This window comes from Blennius ocellaris, assembly GCF_963422515.1.
Source record: "Blennius ocellaris genome assembly, chromosome: 21".
NCBI classification, from domain to species: domain Eukaryota; kingdom Metazoa; phylum Chordata; class Actinopteri; order Blenniiformes; family Blenniidae; genus Blennius; species Blennius ocellaris.
In genome coordinates this window covers 12991767-13006366 of record NC_137670.1, presented here as the reverse complement: position 1 = coordinate 13006366, position 14600 = coordinate 12991767, and the positions used below count along the sequence as shown (strand labels likewise).

The 14600-nt window shown below is 44.7% G+C and overlaps 1 protein-coding gene across 1 annotated transcript; it reads right to left on the bottom strand.

The window, feature by feature from the left end:
* Positions 1-11628: 11628 nt before the first annotated feature.
* Positions 11629-14312, bottom strand: nog2 (noggin 2). The gene has a single exon (XM_080516704.1). The coding sequence runs from the start codon at positions 12998-13000 to the stop codon at positions 12365-12367; it is 636 nt and encodes a 211-aa protein (XP_080372830.1). The 5' UTR covers positions 13001-14312; the 3' UTR covers positions 11629-12364.
* Between the last annotated feature and the right edge of the window lie 288 nt (positions 14313-14600).

Sequence of the window (14600 nt, the reverse complement as noted above, 5' to 3'; positions counted from 1 at the left end):
GAAACTGGTTCCCAATAAGTGCACATTTAAATGATTAATCAAGTCATTTATATTGAGCATGATCTCCAGTAATACTCTCTTCCAAGAGGTTTATAAACCTGTTTAATTTTTAATTTTTTAATAAGATCCTGTCGAGGCCTGGGATGGGAAAACCCCCAAGATATTGTCAAGAATATCTACAATACTACATGTTAATGAGACATTAGTATCGTGGTGTACAGTCGACCTTGTAATTGTAATTATTTAACCAGAATATAAAGTTTCAGTCAATATTTTTTTTATCAATAATTACAAGAGGCATGTGTAATTATTCATAAAACCCTTTTATGAAAACCTTTTAAAAAGAGGCAGCCTTTTGATATAATCCACAAATGTATTTATAACTGATGAAATATAAGGAATTACGTTAAGAATATTTATTGATCTCTCTTGGTGAAATTACTTTTCTCCTTTTAACCGTATTTATAGTTAACCTTAAGCAAACATGCAAGGAGCAGTGGGTTCCCATGGTTTGGCCCAGGGAGCTGGTGGAGGTCAAAGGTCATGCTCAGGCAACCACAGTGGCAACGTGTCATCAAACGTCGAGTTCACCGCTGCCCCGAACTGAAAGGCGCACCTCACAGATCTCTGCAGCTATTGTTTAAAGATACCCAGATTAATTGTACATAAATGTAAAATATGCAGCATATTTGTGTTGGCAAGTGGGGAAGTGGGCCAGTCACGGGAGATTGTTGGAACCCTGCACTGCAGTTAATTAATTGCTGCAGGCAAGATCCCTGCACAATATGGCGGAGATCGGGAGGATTGATGGAAGATTGTGGCAGGGTTTTAGGTTCTTTTTTTTTTTTTTCCAGAGGGGGGGGGGGGGGGGGGGGTGTTGTATGGGAAAAGGAGGTCAAGTTAGAGAGAGACTCGAGGGCACCTAAAGGACACTGAGGTTTTTATGTAAAAATAAACGGTGCGAGCTCCTCTCAGCTCACCCTCGATTATAACAACAGCCGCTTGGGGATCCCCGCCTGTTTACCCCCCCCCCCCCGCCAACTCATCTTAAGTCAAGTCGGCATCTTGGCATTATTGTATACATCCTCTCACACACTCATTTGCTCAGGGCTCAGCTGCCACTTCACTTCAAAGACTTCGGGCCTGAGTGGGAATGGAAGAGATATTAATGGGTATAACACCAGTGTGTCCTTGTGAAATACAAGTGTGTGTGCGTGTGTGTGTGTGTGTGTGTGTGTGTGTGTGTGTGTGTGTGTGTGTGTGTGTGTGTGTGTGTGTGTGTGTGTGTGTGTGTGTGTGTGTGTGTGTGTGTGTGTGTGTTTGTGCGTGCCCTTTTCTCCGTCCACGTCACACGCGTTGCTTGGGGTGTGCGATATCTGCATGTCAACATTAAGGAAAGTGAGCTATCAATAGCTCTTGGACCAGTATTTTTGTCCCATCCATCATTTTGACATCACGCCACTGAAGGTGGTCTCCTGCCAGCTTGCACAGATGACTCAATCACACAGGATTTTTAGATGAGGATACCTTGAGGCTGCGGCCGAGAATCCGCAGTAACCCAATCTGCGCTCCCGAAGCCTCAAAGGATGTACGATTGCCTCGGTGCGATTGTGTATGGAGTGGCGCTGTTGTCTTGATGTGGGATTATTTTTGGGGGTTCGCTGTTTCACATTTGACGGCAGAGACTGTGGAGAACGACGGTGGGAAATTGGTTTTCCCTCACTTGGCGCAAAGCGCCTGTGTGATAAACCCACAGAGAAGTAAAAAAAAAAAAAAGCTTAGAAGTTTGCGTGTGTGTTTTTACATATATGTATGCATGTCTGTGCATTAAGGAGGGGGTTCAGGTGCCTCTCTGGTGGTATTTAGACCCTTCATTTGTGTGGAATCCAGCATCATTATCCCAAAGTGTTGCCAGCTGGAAGCGCTTGGGAGTTCCCATTTGAACTCTATGTGTGTTCTGAAGACCTAGACAGACTGAAAGAGTCAAAACTTTGTAATGAAAGCTTGTGTTCTGGTTCTCATTCTGCTCTGATATTCATGAGCGGCTGAATCTGGCACTGTCTTGCTGATTAGCTAATAAATTGTACGGCCACAACAATGCCACCCAGGGCTACAGAGCCACTTTCTGAATTAGTTGTAATCCAGTGAGCTGGAAGTGGATGATGGTGGTGGTTCAAGTCAGGCATACTGATAGTGAATAATGGCCTAATAAATCTGCAATCAATTGCAGGAAAGCCGTAAATGTTTTGGTATTTCCCCCCAGCTTGTCTATGTTCATAAACATCAAATATAGTAACCATTATGTTTTGATTGGTGGATGATTATTCAGTTTAAGTGCTTGGATAATTGGACTGACTGGAGTGCTCCAGGAAAGTCGATACTGATCAAATTTATGCTATTGTAGATGCTGTTCTCCAAGGGTTAACCCTTTACTCACTTACTCTGTGTCCTGGAACATCGCGATCACTCTTGGAGTTCGTCCATCAATGTGCACACTCGCATGAGCATGTCAACATTGTAATTCACAACATGCAGGCACATTAATGTGAGCTTTCAACTTAAATCACTGCTGAGTGCAGAGCAGCTTGGTGCTTATGCACAAGTTGAAGTATTTCCCAGTTTAGATCACCTTCATCCATCTTGCATCCTGAACTGGGCTGGGATAAACACACTCTCTGCTTTTATTTAATTTTCTCTGGGAGGAAACTGTAATACCCGACAAAAACAACCCAGACTCAACCCAGGGAGTCTTTGCAGTGAAGTGAGAGAGCAATCCACTGCACCACTTTGCATCCAAACCTCATTTTTTTTCTTTTCCTCAAGCTATCAGGCTCCAAATAACAGAGCAGAACATGAGAACTGATGTTGGGTTCATTGGCGTTCTTACGGTAAAAGTGAGTCAGTCTGAATAAAATAAACTCCTTAAGATCCAGAGTAATTGTGTCCAAGCTAACAAGCCTTAAAAATGTACTAATACCAAGCCATCTATGTCAACATGATGGTAATACGGGTCGGCAGCTTGTAGAAACTCAAAAGGTCAGCTTCTTAACTGCTTATCACACACAACCACAATGTGGCCACGGAGGTTTAGAAGGAACACGTCACACAGATAACTCAATACGTTCACCACTAGATGACAGTGTTGGCCTACCTTGTCATGTCTCCCATACCTGTGATGTTGTTTGATAAGAAGGTCAAAGTAGGTGAAAGCTGACCAAAACCATAACCAGACAGTCCAAAAGACCAAATCAGAAAAACTGGGGTATGCAGCTGCTCGGATGAAAAGCTTCTACCTGATGATTTCAAGCCTGCCTGGAGATCTCCGTCATCTTTTTTGGCATTTTATAACAATTTTTGCCAATGAAATAGGTTTTTCTGTAAGCCTCTGTTTGTATTGAAGAATATCAACAAGTCTTGGTAAACTTTGTCCCCCGGAGTGGGTGTTTATCATCCAGCGTCACCAGGTATAATGATACTTTCTAAATCAATAACCTTAAATACAGTCTTCAGTCAGTGTGGTGTTGATGTTTTCTATAAGGCTTAAGTCTCAAGTATCTATGGAGAAAAAGTATTCTTTGTCAGGCTCAGTGGTCAGCTTTCCGTAGTCATTTCCGTCCACAAAAGGGGTATTTACCTTCAATAAAGTTTGCATAAGCTGTAATGAGGCTCAGGGAGGGTCAGCAATTACAATGCAACTCAAAACCAGCCCTCCCATTTCCAAAGCCATGTTTCTTCTCACCCGTTGAATAACATTAGACAGGAATTATGACTGCATTGATGATTTTTTTTAAATTAATTGCAATGCAAACTTTCCACGTTTTAACCTTTTTTTTTGCCAAAGGTATCAAAGTAATGTCATAATTTGATGTTATTTCACTCAACAAGAGACCACTTCCTTAAGTAGCACATGCAAAGTTACGGGGAACACCGGGGAATTTGCTTGACAATTGTCTCCCCAATTACCAGAGTATTACATTGTCTTGTTCATTGTGGACTCCTTCAGTGTAACATGAACTTTTCCTAAATGAGACTAAATGCTCCTCTGATTCAAACAAGTTCGTAGCAGTGTTCCCATGGGGTCAGCCCTTGTGCACTTTGCACTGAAAAGCATCCTATTTGCCTCTCCTTTTACATTCAGCTCCCATTGAAAAGTGCATGCAGGCAGCCTTGCAATAACACACACACACACACACACACACACACACACACACACACACACACACACACACACACACACACACACACACACACACACACACACACACACACACACACACACACACACACACACACACACACACACACACACACACACACACACACAGACTCACTCTCTCTCACATGCACACACACCACCACACACAGAAACTTGCCTCCTTTGAGCCTAAACCACTATAGCCGTATATGTCCATTCCCTAATTGGTGGTTCTTCTTTCAAAGGAGTGATTATGTGTGTATGTGTTTAGAGGCGTCCTCTCTTTGCAAGGCGTCTCGATTCAGTCCATCTCCAACGCCAGAGGGGACAAAAGAGGCACCCGTTCCTCCTCTTGGGGCAAGGGGCCGTTGACACCAATAAATCCCCCCTTCCACTTCCTCCCCGGTGTGTTGGGGTTATGTCAGGAATGTCCTGGGTCCTATTGTCCCCTGGCGCTCTGTTTTTGGTAACCCATCACCAGGCATTCTCTACTGCTTGCTGTGCCTCCTCCCTCCCCCTTACACACCAACACGCACACGTGAGTGCACATACACGCACGTCCACACGCCGTGGGCTGTGTGTCCCTTGGTCCCTAACTCTGAATAGACCACCTCGGCTGAATACGACAGACAGACAGGCGTCAGGACATCAGGTTCAACGGCCCAAGTCGTGCATAGCAGCCCAGTGGGGAAAATACAGCCAGTTATTTTCACCCGTTTGGACCCCTTGCACTTATTGTCTAAACAGAGAAAGGCAATAAAACAATGGTCAGCGTGTTTTCGACTCCACTCTTAGGGCCTAATCTCCACCAGTCAATGGGGTCGAGTCAGTTACTTTCTGAGTGTTAATCACCCAAACCGCTCAGTGTTTGGTGGTTACATGCAACAGAAGCACGAGCCGTGCTGAAACGGTCTCCTTTAGATTCAAAGTGAAACTTAGAGTCAGGAGACACACAGATAAACTCATGAAGATGCCAAATAAATTTATAATAATTCTTCTTCCTTTTATGTCGAATGTCTGCTCATTCACCCCCGCGCTCAATTATGTTCAATAATTTGACATCCGATAGAAATCTGTCTTTAAATACGGTAACAACGTTGTCTCCTTTGCACCAATAGCATCCGTTTTGGGTATCATGGCAGCGTCATGAGAGGATTAGAAGTTGGAAAAGGTCTCACTTCCACCCGTCCGTCTTCTTTATCGCTTTAGAGTCACGGGGTGCTGGAGCCCATTCCAGCTGCCTGTGGGTGAAGGCAGTGTACACCATGGACAGGTCACCAGTGCATCACGGGTCAAACACAGAGAGACGAACAACCACACGTGGTAATTTTAGAGTCATCAACTTAACCTCAAACGTGCTTTTGGAATACTCCCCAAGTCTGGATTCGAAGCGGGGAGAATTGTGCTGCGAGACAAGAGTGCTAGCCACTACATATTGCAGGTCCTGCGTCTTGTAGGGAAACTAAAGTACACTGAGAAAACCCACACACACTTGCTCATGGGCAACATGCAAACTCCATTCATACCCAGACCAGACTTAAAGTCATGACCTTCCTACTATGTGGCGAGAGATCTAACCAAAACTGCTCTGGCTATTTTTGTTAGTTTGGTAAATACTCATAGAGAGCCACATTTTTTTTCCAGCAGCACTACAGGAGGATGCCATGCTGTTCATTCCTTTTTGCTATGAAAACACAGCAAACTGGAGAAATAGGACTTTCCCAACTGGTCAGTCTTCCAATTCTTCAGTTCAAACTGGCAGGTACATAGTTTTCATTCAATGTGATGATCTGTTGAACATTGAATGGCAGTTCTCTCTTTCATTAATAGCCCGTCATTAGTAACTTGTTATGAAGAGATACATCAGAATAACTAAAGTGTTTATCTGGTTTGTACACATGATGGCACATTACCTTGTTTTGTTTTGTTGAAAACTACACTTTTGACAGTTTCCCCTACTTCATTTGAGGAATTATTTATGTGCGGCCAACAGTCTGCTTAAGCTTCTTATTCGAGGTTCACTCCATCATCTCTCTGATATACACACTCTCTCTTTATCTCACAGATTTGCTCACACATACTTTACACACATTCATAAATCTTTCTCATCGCAACATATCACACACAGCCATCCAAGACATCATGTGTACATTCATTGCAAGCACCTCATGCATTCAGTCATTCTCTCATAGCAGACATGCTCTCCTGCCTGCTCTTATTTTTAGCGTCATCTCCACTCACATGCTCACAAAATAGGTAACATCTCATTCTGATGCTGCTGCATCCCTGCGTCACCTGGATGCATCAGAGCTCACGCCACAGCCAAACCCCCAAATACCAGAGATTTGATTTGTTGTTTGTTGAGGTGGGGGAGTGATCTATATCTTGTGTGTGCGCACTCTGGAGTCAGGGGTAGTAGGTGGGTTGTACACATGTTGCGAAGTGAGGCGCCATTGCGGCCTAAAAAACTATTAGGCTCTGTAAATACACACTGTGGCGAAAGTAAACATTCTCAGCATGCCATCTAGGCGCACAGAGGGGTACTGGGAGACAGCCGCCGGACAGGCTGCGAGGGGGAGGTGTGTGCATGTGTGTGTGTGCGCACGCGCGTGCATGCATGTTGGAAGTACAGCAGCAATCACTGAGCTAAGAGGAGATGAATATGGAAAATATAGAATTTTAATGGAGGAAAGCTCGAGTGTGTGTATATAGCCACACGAGAGCAATCATGATGAAGCTGAGTAGGCAAGTAAACAATTTAAGGAAAGTTTGCCTGCATATGTCAATATGATGCTCATGTATCAGGAGCACGAGGTGTTTGTGCAAAGCTGGTGTCCAAAGATGATGTCCTGAGGTTGTTTCTGTTACACAGTGTACTGAGGGGAGATATATTGATAAAAAGGTAACATTAGCCTGCATTTAAAAGGCCATCAATGCATTTGAGACTCGTGCCGGCGATAGGAGAAAGCACAAGTAACCATGGAAACACAGCTCAGAATATGCACTATTCCCAGCCCTGAGAGTGCCACACCACCCACAGCTCTATTTTTAGGCCTTACTTTGAGCGTACAATATCTGTTACATCTAACAAGAGTTAAACTGAGTAATCAGCAAGCGTGACTCGAGAAATGTGACTCTCACACTCTGCCCCTGATCAAAATGGTAGCAGCATGAGTGCATGCAGGACAACCGCTGTCGAGCCATGTTGCTTTTCACTGGTGTGGATTCAGCTGGAAGCTTCAAGCAGACCAGTGAAATAATCTAATTAAGGGCTTGCAGTTCATGAAAAATTAAAAGTGGAAAGAGATTAGACAGAAAAACCTTAGAGAACAAAAAATGTTGAGAAAGAAAATTGCAGACCTAAATAAACAAATAAATTGCTGTTGGTCCAGCTTATATTTTATCTGGAAAATGTTACTTAGACTGTATCACATCATTCTGACTTCTCATGATTTTATTTTGAATTTTGTTGTCTTTTACTCAACTACTGCATTTCATTTATTCATAGTTTGTGTGGGCTTTCTCCACATACTGTGACCTTATCTCACAATCTAAAGATATGCTTTACAGTTAATTGTGTTTCTAAAGTATCTGAAGCTGTATCACGCTCCATTATTATAACCTTCCTTTCACTTACTGACAGCTGGAATCATCTCCAGCCCTCCAGGATCCTGAATTTGGATATAGTGGCTATAAGAAGATGGATGGATGAACCTTCCACATACAATGTTGAGAACTTGATGATGCAGTCATGTGAATTACGATCGTATGGGTTTTCGTGGCATTGCACAAATGAAATAAAAATGATCTTCAGTGTTACATGCTGGCAATGAGTGGCAATTGATTGCAATCGACTGCTACTGGACAGGGTTCACCTGTTGTTTGTCTGCAGAGATGAGCTACAAAATTAGAAATCCTGTTCCCAGTGTGGCGGGTCAGGTTTATCTGCTCTTCCAACTGATGGACAATTGATATTAGACGAGCTGCTGACTCTGGATCAGTCTCATAGCAGTGGAAATGTGTTAAGCAGCAGAAAAACATCTTGTCCTAAACACCCTCACACTTGAAAAGAAGCCGACACATGAAAGATTATAAATAGCTATTTGGGGCTTTTTGGTGGGTTAGAAAGTGAGCAGAAGACTGTAACGAATACGGCAATGGACTTGTAAAAAGACACATCGGTGACCTTACACGCCACCATTGCGTCCACCACGGCTCCTCTCTGCTTCACGCACAGTCTCGAAGCACGCCCAGACTCTTCATCTCCTCTTTCCTACACAACATGAACCAAAGCTTGACGCCCGTACACACACAGGCCTCCAGACACCACAAGCTGGGTTGGTGGTGTGATGGAATGCCGGGTATCGTTGGCGGTCATTCCACTTATGTGTTGTGTATGCGCGTGCATTTGTGTGTGTGTGTGTGTGTGTGTGTGTGTGTGCCCCCTCCCTCCCCTCAGTGCTCAATCTAATACCCTGTCATCATCAATAACCTCACCAGTGCTGACTCACTGGCTTTCACAACTGTGGGGTTTTGGGCCTTACTCACAGCAACAGACCCTTGTCTCCAACTCTGTCTATGTGTCAGACGACTGCGCACACGCCAGATTTATTATGTGAGTGTGTGCGCGTGTGTGTGTTTGTGTCTTTCTCTGTGTGTCTGTGTGCCTTTGGCTGATTGTGTGCATGCATGCAATCAGCACGCATGCTATACTTACATGCTTATCCTTTGGCAAATATGCAACCTTGCAGGTAAAAGGATGTCTTTGACATGTTTGTTTGAATAAAAGCCACTGAAGACCTTGTACCACCCAGCCGCAGACGCACCCCAGTCACTCCCAATTGGACCACAGTCCATCATAATGATTTACTCTCATCAGGAGAGAGACCACCCCCCCCCCCTCCTCCCCTCTCGCCTCCTCCCCCATCATGCCCCATCCTAATTGTCTCCAGGCCTTTATTTAATTCTCCTACTGCCATCAAATATGTGCGTTATCTCTTACAATCAAATGAGTGTGTTGATATAGGGTCCACATTTTCCAGACAGCATTTGTTATTGTGAGTTTATTATAGTTCACGTTATGAATGGGGAGAATATGTCAGGCGTTTATGATGCTCAGGGCAAAAGCCACCAACGCCTTGACATTTTAATGGGGACCATACACAACATGTGACACTCCACTGATGTTGATATTGTGGATGGGAAAGCGATTTTCCCTCATTTTTTCCCCTCAGCATAACATGTCAAGCAAATCTCCAACTAAAGCTATCGGGATTCTATATATACAAGAGGAACGTTATGATCAAACTTTGTGATGTGTTCATCAGTGGTGCCGCGTAGTTTTATGGTCAACGCGGCAGTTCTGCATGAAGTGAAGACTGGACAGGACAGTTACTCATTCAAGGACTGGCATTTTTCCCTGGGCACAAGAAAAAAATCCCACATGGTCCATATTTAACCTGCAGCCCTATTAGATGCTTCTATAATAACTCTGTATTCAAAAGGATTCTATTTGTAGACCGGGATTAATTTAGAGGATGTACAGTGGATTTTCAAAGTGCAGAAAGACTGCGCAAACAGCCAGGGGTTGAAGAAATATGGGCTTCGGGACGGTGATGAGTTACACGTTTATAGCCCAGCAATATAATTCAACATTCTCCTTATCTTGTGTACAATGAAGTGAGAAGTGGCTGTGAGGGAATCGTGATCATTATCATGATCCTAATAATAAACTGCTTCCCTGACATGTTAGTGATGACATTTTTATTATTATTATTAAGGACCCTTTTAGGATTTCATTAGGGACCACCTGGAGGTCCCCGGACCCCACTTTGAGAAACAGCGATGTGACAAGCGGGCAAGGTCAGTTTCTAAAAGGTGCGCACCTAACTGGCTGGAGCCAGGGCGGCGTATTGCCTTTCACACGCTTCTAAAATACTCTCCGGGCAGAGCCTGAAAGGGTTACTGTTTCCCAAAGTGCCTCATTCTGCGCAGTCGAGAGGGGGCGGCTGAGTGGCGCCGTCGAGTCAGAGACGCAGTTTCTAAAAACCCCGAGACATCATCAAGAAAGAAGCTGACAGTAAGGAAAGCAGCCCCCCTCCTCCTCCTCCTCCTCCACCACCTCCTGCTCCTTCTCTTCCTCCTCCGCTGGCATGCTGCCGTCCTTCTCCTCCGCTTACCCAATCCCCGCAGTGGTTCTGTCACAATAACCGGGCGGCAAGTGTCAAATCCAACTTCTGCCCGCAAAAAGCACAAATCACTTGAAGGCGCACGAGATGCGCTCACTGGAAACACAGAAGCCCGCTTTTAGCCCCCAGACGTTCAGTCATAGCCCTGTTTAAGTCGTTGATTGTGTTCAACCAATAATATAAACACCATAAAAAAACAAAACAAAAAAAACCCCTGCTCATAGAAAATGAGTCCTCCGCTTTGATTTCATGCGACTTAATTTCCCCCCGCGCGTCTCCAGCGCGTTTAATTGGCCATATCTCTTTAACTTGCAGACGGCATACCCCGGCTCTCCAATTAATAGTCTGCTAACGTCAAAAACAGTTGACCATTGTTTTATGGGCTTTGTGTTCTCTCTCTCTCTCTCTCTCGCTTTCTCTCTCTCTCTCTCTCTCTCTCGCTTTCTCTCTCTCTCTCTCTCTCTCTCTCTCTCTCACTCTCTCTCTCTCTCTCTCTCTCTCCAGGGCGGTCAGACTTGAATAGGCGCCGGTCTGCTCCAGTCCACCTCTATACAAATACCTCAGTGGAACTTGTGTGCAGCTTCCAGAGTAAAAAAGCGCAGACCACCAGACGCTACAGGCTCGCGCGTATACGCACTCACACACGCGCGCGCGCGCGCCACTTTATCGTTTGACACTGTTTTGAAATGCCTGAATCATATTTTACCCCATTATGTTAACGCCTCGTAACACCCGAGGGCGAGCGCGCGCGCGCAGGCACCGGCAGAGGGAGCGTCCAAGCTGTGCGTGCGCGCGCGGCCCCAGACAAATGAATGCCACTTGTGTGGAGGCGCGCTTTAGGTATGTGTTGCGCATTACACGGCGTAGTAAATCAGCCCCTTTCTGAAATCACTGTGACGGCGTGGAGCGTCAGGCAGTCCACTGAGACGCTCCAAGTTGCGTTTAGTAACTCCACTCCGCTGCGCGACCGTCCGCACACTGTAAAAGAATACCGCTTCGACTCTTTTTTTTCCAATTCCAAGTGTTTCCAACTTTAGAGAACTTATCCAATTTGCATCAAACACAATTTCTTTAATAACAATCCAAACACTTATTGGAAATCAGTGAAATGTATCCACTTTCAACCTTTGCAGGGAAACATTTGAACCCTAAAGGAGACACCATGTTCAGATGATTTTTTTTCTTTTACAGTGTAAACGCCCCCTGTATATAGACACTCGTAAGCAACATGGCTTGACACTAATACATGTTGAAAAGATAGACTTTATTGCTAAAACGTGTAACCATAACATGTACACTGATATGTTTTATTTTTTCATTTATTTATTTATTTTTTTGTCATTTTAAAAAATATTCAAGTAGACATCTCCCATATTTTTTCTGGTATACTCTGCTATTCTCTTTCCTTATGCTCTATACTCACAAATCGTTAAAATAATAAATAAAAACGTACAGATTTGTTTATTCCTACAATACTATGTATTCCAAAAAAAGCTGAGTTCACGCCTTTATATATATCTTTAACCTCAACTTTTTTTTTTTTTTACAATTTAATTATTATTGATATTAATAATATACAAAAACTCTAGGCAGCATTGCAGTGAAATAACAGTCAGCATCAATGTTCAGTTGAAAAAAAAGGTCACCTCTTGGAGAAGTGTAGCATATGCATTCCATCTTCAATGTCTCATAAAAAATATCAAAAAAAAAAAAAAAAAAAAGCTCTTCGTTATGAAGTGCTCCTGTTCCCCCAAAAAACAACGTTTCAGGGTTGAGAATAAAATATGGTCCTGGTTCAATTAGAAAAAATAGCTGCATTTTCTTAAATATGTACAATGTTGGTATTTCACTTAAAATGCTATATAAAAAAATAGATTTGCTATGGTGCCCACCTCTGTAGAGAGTTAACAGTGCAATAGAAACCGTATTTCCAGTCCACTCCCCTGTCGACCACCACTACTTCCTTAGGGAAAAAAAAAAATCAGCACGAACACTTGCACTCTGAGATGATTGGGTATTGCACCGGTATCCACGTACAGTATTTCTGTCTTAGAAAGCCTTGACAATACCACCGGAGGAAAATCTTGTTGATTGACTTGACGGGTTTGCAAGACATCCCTTCTGGGAAGGAGCACGAGCGCTCAGAGAAACAGTTTCCCTCCTTGATGTAACGTGGCCAGAACCTCACGCCCAGATCCTTCCAGGTGTACACCACCGGGCAGTGCGTGTAGGTCCACAGCCACTGCAGAAATTTCCTGCGGGCTTTCTTGCCCACCTTAACCCGCTTCCCATAGGGGGTCTCTGTGAGGTCCAGTTTTTTAATCTCGTTCGGCATGGGCCCCGGCAACTTCACCTGGTTGTCCGGCGCCGACAGGTTGACCAGCATGGGCGAGCTGATAGACATGAAGTTTGGGTCAAAGTTACTGCCGAGCTTTTTCCTCAGAGTCCTCTCCACCAGATCCTGCTCCCGCGGGTCGTACTCCGGGTCCGGGTCCTCCTTCAGGTCGGGCACGGGAAGATGTTCGCTGGGTGATGGACGGAGGCGAAGGTAATGCTGGGAAACTCCGAGGTGGACGCACAGCAGCACGTACAAGAGTAGCGTTTGTGAGAGGCCCATTATTACCCCCTGAACGGTGCACCGGCTCTTCTGGCGTGAATAATAGTCACTTCTTCTCCCGGTTGCTGTGTTCTCTGCAAGGACTAGCCCGGGGCTTCATAAATATAGTAGAAGTTCAGTCACCGGCAAGGCGATACTTTTAATAGACCACGTCGGGTTTGAATGACATTAGCGGGGTGCTTTGCTTTTTTAGGGCTCCTTCAACTTTGCAGTTTGTCCCGCTGATGCAACTCTGCAACGAGAAGCGGCAGCCCCGCTTTACGCACAGTCTCCCACAAAAAAAAAAAGAAAAAAGAAACAGCACCAAAGTAAACGGGTGAAATCTCGAGCCTATTCACGCGCTCTCTCCTGCCTCACTCCGCTCCTCGGATTCACTTTGGGGGTCTCTCGGTTGTCATGGTTACCGCGGGGACTCAAAGCCACAACGACCTGTCCACACTGGATGACAGCGGCCGAGGCGAGAGCTGCATGGGATGGAGTGTTCTCTAAAGAGACAGAATAGATCCGCAGCGTCCCGAGAGAGAGAGAAGGGCGCACAAAAGACTACTTCACCAAGTTTTAAATGTCATGCGCCCGGCAATGAGGGCTGCCTTGGCCAATGTTATTTTTACGCACAGCTTTTATAAACGTGGTTTCTCTTAACGTCGCCAGACGCTCTCAGGTTTGTCAAGGTCCCAGAGCGCAAAGTCCGTGAACTGAAGGGGAAAAGGTCTGCCAGCCTCCTCTGATAGTCCAGCCGTGGATATGTGCACTCTTACTGGATAATGCCCATCCAATAAAAAAAAAGAACAAAAAAAACCAAAATTTGACAGAAGCCACAGGACGCAATCTCAATTTATGAAATGACAGCCATGTATCTTTCCAGAGGATGTTCCAGATCACAGAGCAGCTTTGTTTCACTCAAAGTCTCAGCTTGTAATATTCCCACAGAAGTCCTGGCTGTGCATGCAATGGCAAAACGATAGAAACAAAAAATGCTTTACAGCAAATTGCAGTGTTAATGCATATCAGATGCAAACTGCAGATAGTTGAGAGTTCCTCTCAGTGTGGCATCGCTGAATCCGTTCAGAAAAGCTTCAGATCGCTGTGCAGCTGCAGGAGAAGACGGTCCATAATCTGGAGCGCTTGTTTTTTTCTTCTTCTTCTTCTTCTTTTTTTTTTCTTTTTTTGCCCGGTCGGTGCAAGCGGCCAATTCCTGAGGGAGCGTCTCTCCTCCTTTGATAACTGGTACAGAAGCTCCTACTGAGTCGCTCCTACTTCAGGAGTCTGAGAGACTTGGCGCTGGAGCATTTCTTTGCTTAGGCACACTGTGTGTGAGTGTGTCTGTAGCGAGTGGTGCTCAGTCCCAAGTTAAATATCCCCCTCCGTCGGTACAAAGTGTCAGAAGGGCCTGCCCACCCCGGCCACTTTCACTGTGATTGACAGCCACCCCCCACCCCCACCCCCTCGCCCGGGCTACCCCCTCCCCTCACAACGTGGAAAATATCAGCCACAATGACAAGTATCAACTGGGTCCTAAAGCGCCTGTTTTATCCCCTATTAAAATGTGATGTTCCATGACATGAACAGTGTTGTGCATATAAGAGTATTTCTTTCTCTC

Bases quoted from the DNA above. Each gene is read 5' to 3' on its own strand.
- nog2 (XM_080516704.1), bottom strand. From the start codon at position 13,000: ATGGGCCTCTCACAAACGCTACTCTTGTACGTGCTGCTGTGCGTCCAC.